We start from the raw sequence: 7,417 nt of genomic DNA, 5'->3' as shown, positions 1-7,417 counted from the left end.
CTGCACATACACAGAAAGAGCACCCAACAGCTAAGAGGGCTTCAGGAACCAGACTTGTATGTGGCCAACTTCCTTGTGAGCAGGGTAGCATGGGTAGGTCTAAGTATAAATGTACCATTGTTGGGACAGTTTAGAACAGATATAATGTGGAAGAAGAGTAAAGCACTTGAAGAAGATTTACTGCCTGCCCAGAAAACCTCTGGGACTATTTGAAAACCTGGGAAAAGGGAAGTTGCAGGTTTCTGAATCATAGTGGTTAAGCACCTTGGAAGGAGTAAATGACAAGTACTCTCTGTGCTCTCATTTGTGCTCTAGCCACAAATAAGTATTGAATTGAAAGAGAGGGGATGGGAGGGGAAGGGAATTGGACACCAAAACGACAGAACTAATTCTCAAAAGAGACACTAGAAAACAAAATTCTTCTCTCTTGGTACTTATATGTAACCATTTTTCTAAATCTTCTTCTGATGTTTTGATCCTGGTTCTTTTCCATACTTATGGGCATTAACACCTCTTACCTAGAAGCTCCACAATAGAAATTAACTGATGACCTACTAAGTCCTGGTTTCTGATTGTGAGCTGTGGCAAAATTGAGGATGATAGGGCTCTGGTTCAGCACTCCTGGTCTGGCACCTAGTATGTGCCTTGGATAGAATTTAAGTGTTCAAGCCCAAGTGTTTATAAAAGGCATCACAAGGTTAGTTTGAGTGGAGCCTCAATCTTATATCATGGAAGGTATCTAATCTGGAGGTGCCTTAATTTTTATTCAGAAAGTTCCATGATTTTCAGTGCCTCTGGGTGAATGAAGAGCTGCTGGTTATTCTGAGTGTTGTTCTGTTGCTGTGTTTTACTCACTTATCATTCAGTGTGAAATATGGAAATATTTCTGTGATTACCCTGTAACTCTGGACTAAAAATATAACACTTTGGTACCCTAGATGCCTCAATCATAGATGTTCACTCGAGTAGTCAATTCTGCAGACACATAAACACACCAGTACCAATGGTAATCAAAAAAATTACTCCCTTGTTCAAAGGGAATGACACAGCTCCTTTTTGTGTGTCATAGCTCACATCTATAACAGATTTAAGGACTGGGTTCAGTTCTTCAAATTAGGTCCCCTGTTATTAGGAGGATGTAGGAAACTTTTGCTGTATGCTTTGCTAGAAAAGCTGCTGATGTCAAATATAAGCTAGAAATTAAACTCAAATCATCTGTGTCTTTCTCATGAGAAGAATGAACACTTCAATAAAACACATATGACATCTCAGTTTAATGAGCTTTGTAGGTGATAGATTAAACAAATATATTTCTGAACTAAATTAGAATTAAATAAAAAACCAGGAAACCGTGACTTTTGCTTTCTCAAATAATTAATTGATTTCTGATGTTGACAATGTGAAGAGCAATTAAATAAAACCAAAACCCAAACTAAAACTCTTCTGCAAAGTTCTCGGAATAAAAACGGCAAAATATAATTTGACATTTATTATTTCTGCAAAAACTTCATTGTCTGAAAAGAAGCAGCAGTTAATAGAAACTGATTATAATAATTTTTCTGCTCTCTTATCCCCCAACATACGTCTTAAGGCTACTTTGACTTGAGAATTCACCTGACCCAGGTGATCTTGTTAGTCCCATTTCAGTGTTATGTTCAGTGTAGCATGCACACATCATCCTGCATGGCATGTAGGGTACTGCTGATCACTGTGATTGACACTGCACTGCTGCATCTGGGAAACTGGGAATAACTTGTACCTGTAGCAAGTACAGTGGTGGTCTAAGCAATGCCTGATGTTGTTGCAGGCACAGCTTCCCTTTTACTAATGCACCTTCTTCTCTTTCACAAAGCACTGAAGTTCTCAAGGAGTGGAGCAGATAGGGCCTTTAAAAAACCAAACAAACTTTTATCCAAAGATCTCAGAGGATCTCTGAACTACTACCAATTAAAGCTTTGCTACTGGAAGCTAGGCTGGGTAGCTAGTGTTGTATTAATTTATTATAAATAAAAAATCTATTACAAAGAAGTAAAAACTATTACCTAAGCAGTGTAACAGTATGTGTCCCATCTCCTTTTCTACATCTTGTGGCAGAGACTTGCATTTCAAAAGACTCTAATTTCATCTAGTATCATGTATTATTAGATACGTAATCCTGCTACTTGGATATGTTGTCATTTCCTTTCAGATAATATCAAACAAACCACCAGACCTTAAAAAAATACTGATTATAAATTTTGCTAAAACTTTAACTACTTGGGGAAAATATTTTAATTTGGCACACCACTTGACTCCACTTAATCATTGTGTCAGAGTATTCAAATTTCCAGGCATTCTGAGTAAAATATAATTAAGATAGGTAGGTTAAAACTTGGTTATCATCAAAGCCAACTGGCACAGGAGTTATTTATAAGGCTGCTTGCGTTTTGGATCCTGAGCGATGCAGAGAGCAATGCATTCTTCTGCTCTTTTCCAGCAGTACCTGGAAGAATGGAAAGAGAGATGATGAGATGTGTATAGAGGGGAATCACACTCAAACCAACAACTGGAACATTGATGATACTGAAAAGGAGGAGTGGGCACTCTATCAGATTTAGCCATGCTCTATATCTTCCTTTCCATTCTCTCTGGAAGCTATTTGCCTTTATGTGTATCATGTGTCAAAGCTGTGAAATAGCTGTATGCATTCTGCTCCAGGAAGAGAGCTGTGTTCTTAGCCTGAATCTCAAATCTTCCTGTATTGATGTTGATTAAGCCTGGTCTGATGCTTTGAGCACCTTCTTTGAGTGCCAGTGAGTGGATTCAGGCCATATATCTATATGCATGGTTTTTTGCATGCTGCATTTTCTTGGTAGTGCTTCTCTTTTTTATTATTTTTAATTTTTTTTATTATTTTTGAAATTTTCTGTAGCTTTTATCATAAGAGGTGAACTAGAATGAATATCAAGTTTTTCCTCTTGAAAAAATTTCTGCCCTGAGAAATAGAGGCTATTGCAAATCCTGCATTCACAGATGCTGTGTTTCTGCACCAGTGATGCCCAACATGGTGTGGATTGAAAGCATAGAGTTTATGCTGCTGGGAGCTGGGGAATCGTGCACTGAGCCCCTGCTCATCTCTACTCACGTAGACTGGGCACGGACAAGCAGGCTGTCACCAGCAGAGAGACTCAGGGTTTTGCCATCCATGGCAACAGCTGATGTGCCCTCCTGAAGGGAAAGAAGGCTTTTAATTTTCCATGTCCTGTCCCCAGCAGAAAGAAAATGCTGCATGTACAGAAATCTTTCCTACTGAAAGAACACCTCAAACCTGCTCTGTTTCATAAGGTCTAGCTAAATATTCAGTTGATCTTGTCTGTCTAACACTATTAGTATCAATAAAAATATTTTTGTTTGTTTTTCTCCCTCATAAAGTAGTAACCCATTGCCTGATTCTTGGGGCAAACCAATATAACCTAGCAAGCCTAAAAGTTGGTACAGCTCCAGAAATTACAGAGAGAATCTTCTGGGGTAGTTCAAGCTCCTCTTCTACTTTTCTGATTCTTCATAGCTCTTTAAGTCTTGAAGAGCAGTTCACAAGTCAGCAGGAGGCTGACTGAAATTTCTGAGTCCCTCCATTTTGGAATGGACTAATTATTATATTGCCAAGCAGGGGAGCCAGGTTCTTGCCAGCCACAAGGTCTTGATTCTACAGGGTGAGTTAAGCTGCAGTGTAGACAAATTGTATTTCAAGATTATGACTTCTTTAATTAGGTTTTCATAGTCTCTATGAATTTCAGCAGAAGAGGAGCTAATAGAAATATTTCCCTCCCAAGATAGCCTGACTTGTGTAAGCAAGAATTAGCTTTTCTTTTTCTTTGGGTTACAAACTTATTCTAGAAGCAAGTTGAATGAAGAACATTTGGATCACCTTTAATTCTGACTTAGTATAAACAAGTTTACAGACATTTTAATTAGCTTATTCTACTTGATTCCAGTTTGACTTCAGGATGAGGACAAATGTTTCAAGGCAGAACTAAGAGATGATGTTGCTTTATTGCTTGGAGGCATTCTGATATATTTACAGGATCTAGCCTAGGTAGGGTGCATTAAAATTCCTGAGAAGGATGGGTGCCAGTATCTCTGTCATCAACATACATGGTGAGGACAAAGAGGCTGTTTTTATTGTGGCAGCACTTTACAGTTATTTTTCATTACAGTTTAAAGCTGAAAGGTAGTGTTTTGGTGGAGGGAAGGAAGGGAATCATTCCAGTTTCTGTTGCTAGAAGGCTTTACTACTGTTCAGTTTGAACTTAAACATGAACTCATCAGTTAACAAGTGTGAATTGCCACATACCAGCTGCCATATCCAGATATCCGAATTCTTTTTACTTTTCTCAGTTGTTCCTGGTCCATAAGCTATAACCTAAAAAAGAAAAAAAAAGTAAGTTTCATTCAAGTGACCCAAGTGTCCACATTCATCTTCCAACAGCATCAAAAGCATTTTATTTTTACAGGAGAATATTCATAGAAGATGACGTTAATTTTACAGACATTAAAATTCACACTGTTTGGTATTCTCATATTGATTCCTACTGATAAAAAGGGAACTGGTCACACCTGCCACTCCTTATGCTCCTCTGCATCCTCGCTTATCTATTCCTTCTGCCTCCTCCCACTCTCAGTTTTGCATCTATATGCTTCCTGCTTCTGTTCTTGGAACAGGCACTTCCTCCTCATGAACTCTGGGCCCTGTCAAGAGCCTGTTGAAGTAGAAAAGTTTCTTCTATTAACATTAAGAACCCTGCAGAGAGGACTTAATCTTTCTCATTTTCTACCCCCTCTGTGTTCTTCCTGACATTCTCACACTCTGTCACTTTGCTGTCAACTGTATTGGATTCTTTGGAGTGTGACTCCAAGTAATTCTGGGGAAGAATATGTTTTGTAAACATCACACATACAGCACAAATATCAAATGTTGACAGCTTCACTTACACCCAAACTAGACTGTGTTTGACTAAACTGTGAAGTGGAATGTTTTAGGGCAGCCCAGGCTCTCTGGTAGCTGTCCAGTTTTCCTTGTTTCCAATTTGCGTAGATGGAGGGGGAGAAAAAAAAAGTGTTTACACACCCAGATTAGACTTGGACCATGAATGCTGCTCAAACACATAAAGAAACTGAACACACTTAAGTAGTATTTGCATCACGCTGGTGCTTCTGATTTGGGAAATATGGGGAGAGGGACAGGGGAATGAAGGAGCCGTTTTAATTCCAAAGGAAATGAGCAGAAGAAAAGTTCACGTTGATTCTGCAAGTGAAGTAATGATCTGGGAAGCCCCTGCCCTAAGCTAGTCAAACCAATGGACCAAAGACAGGTACTTCTGTTCAGGGGTGCATCACTTTGTCTCCTGAGAATATATTGCTCCCAGGCCTGGATTCACTCAGTCTGAACAGTAGGCACCAATTATCTGTACCTTTAAAAATATCTCTTTCTTTTTAGAGAAACTATACACCCTTACCTCTGTTTCGAAGTTATCTCCAAACATACTCAAGGATTTCTTCTGTTTAATTTCACCACGATGATCATTTAACCAACCTGAGAAGGAAAATGGCTCCATAACAGAAGTGGAGTTCAGTGGGAAAGGTGTTTCTTTCAGGAGTTCATCTGTAAGCAAGGCAGAGGGCTATCAGTGATACTTGCTTCCCTTGATCTTTGCAAACATTTTAATTGAGGGATCAATTTACAGACACTATCTAGTCAAAAGTCTGCTGTAACAGTAAGCAGTGCTATTATCAGAACTTTTTGAGATTGCAAGATGCATCTGTGATTTGTGTGTCTTTATGGAGTGACTTCAAAAATGTTGTCTGAACTGTATTCAAAAATTATAATAATTATATATTTAAAAATAATTTCTCTTGGCAATGCCTTTTTGAGGAAATTATGAAAGTAATCTGAAGAAATCTGCAGCACAATGAAAAATTTTTTGTTTGAAAGCTTTTTTCTTCAGGCTTTGCTGTTTTGTTTTTTTTCCAAAGCTTATTATTTTTTACATTATTTAACTGAAATATTTAGAACAACTAAACAACTTTTACTGAAAAGCAAGCTCCTCCAGAGAAGCTAAGCAGCCCCAAAGGAAAAAAGAAAGTCTTTACATTAGAATTATTTTATTCTGAACTTGTAAGCATTAACAAGATCTAGTCTTGAACGTTCTGTATTTCATTGCCTGATTAACACTAAAATGCAGCATTAAGGTATTTAGTGATTTAGTTTGGGTGCTTTATTTTTCTCATTGCAATATGAGTGGGGTTTTTTTTCCCCTAATTTTCACAGATCAATCAAAAATCCTTTGGAGGTAATTAGACACACACTTTGTCCTTAAATTCTGGGTATGTGCAAATGAGGCTGCAGTGGAAAATTGCTTTTTTTGACTAGGGACTTAAACAAAGGTCTAAAATATTATGATATGTGTTCACACACAGAAGAGGAGGAAAAGAAAATTTATCAGAAATTTTATGAGAAGGTACTCTGTGCAACTGCTGTTCCAAAAGATGTTAAAATATTTCATTCTACTGATAGCTAAAATCTTTACCAGTTGTTTTTGTTTTGCTTTGTTTTCAGAACAAAATTCATCATTTGAATTCAGAAAAGTTTCTTGTAGTTTTGGAATACAAGAAAGTTACTCATTGGTAGATCTTTCTACTAAAATACATGTCCTAGAGAGAAGTATGTGGGTTTTGATGGTAGCTTTTTGTTTGTTTGTTTGCTTTTAAAAACAAAAAGCATATGGAACCTGGTAGGATAAGAGACCAATACTGGGATACCAACAAATACTAAGATGCTGTGAATATCTTCCTCAACCTGGGGAATATTTCTTCTCCACAGTTTAAGAATTCCAGCATCAAGCTGACAAGTAAGTTCAGATTTTATATGCTGGAGAAGGAAGAGCAAAAAGCTGAATCTCAAGGATAGGCACTGTGGTATTTTAGGCAAGGAGAGCTATAATGTTCCTCATGAGTTTCCAGGAATTTGGGGTGAAAAAGAAAGCCAAAGTACTTGTTTCTATTTTGACCAAGAAGCTACACAAATCAAACTGTTATTCTCCATAAAAATAACTTTGCTATTTTCCTCTTTCTGCTGATTTCTGACTCCAGTTGCCCTGATCAGCTGGGACAACACACATGGGACAACAGCAGAGAGTGGCCTGAGCCTGCTTGGGGTTGGTGTAAAGTGCAATACATCCTGCACCTACTGTGGTGCTCTGTCCTTTCCTGCTTGTGATAAACAGCTGACTTCTAACAGTTTAATTTACTTTCAAGTAAAGGTGGACTTTTCTTTATTTAGACTTTAAGTTCCTCAGTTTAAGAACGTTTTTTTGACACTTATCTTATCAGCAGGCCCTAGCCTGTGATGGGGTTTGGGCTTAATATTCCTTTTGATGTT

The 7,417-nt window shown here is 37.9% G+C and overlaps 1 protein-coding gene across 1 annotated transcript in view; it reads right to left on the bottom strand.

The window, feature by feature from the left end:
- Positions 1-1,259: 1,259 nt before the first annotated feature.
- Positions 1,260-7,417, bottom strand: part of HAAO (3-hydroxyanthranilate 3,4-dioxygenase) — a 32,352-nt gene continuing 26,194 nt past the window's right edge. Inside the window, exons 7-10 of the mRNA XM_056486896.1 lie at positions 5,496-5,641; positions 4,334-4,402; positions 3,125-3,207; positions 1,260-2,482 (exon numbers count right to left, since the gene is read on the bottom strand). Coding sequence (XP_056342871.1) covers positions 2,404-2,482; positions 3,125-3,207; positions 4,334-4,402; positions 5,496-5,641 — 377 coding nt within the window. The 3' untranslated portion in view covers positions 1,260-2,403. The remainder of the gene's footprint in view (positions 2,483-3,124; positions 3,208-4,333; positions 4,403-5,495; positions 5,642-7,417) is intronic.

The sequence above is a fragment of the Oenanthe melanoleuca genome, chromosome 3 (genome assembly GCF_029582105.1).
Source record: "Oenanthe melanoleuca isolate GR-GAL-2019-014 chromosome 3, OMel1.0, whole genome shotgun sequence".
NCBI lineage: Eukaryota > Metazoa > Chordata > Aves > Passeriformes > Muscicapidae > Oenanthe > Oenanthe melanoleuca.
This window is presented reverse-complemented; position numbering and strand designations above follow the sequence as displayed.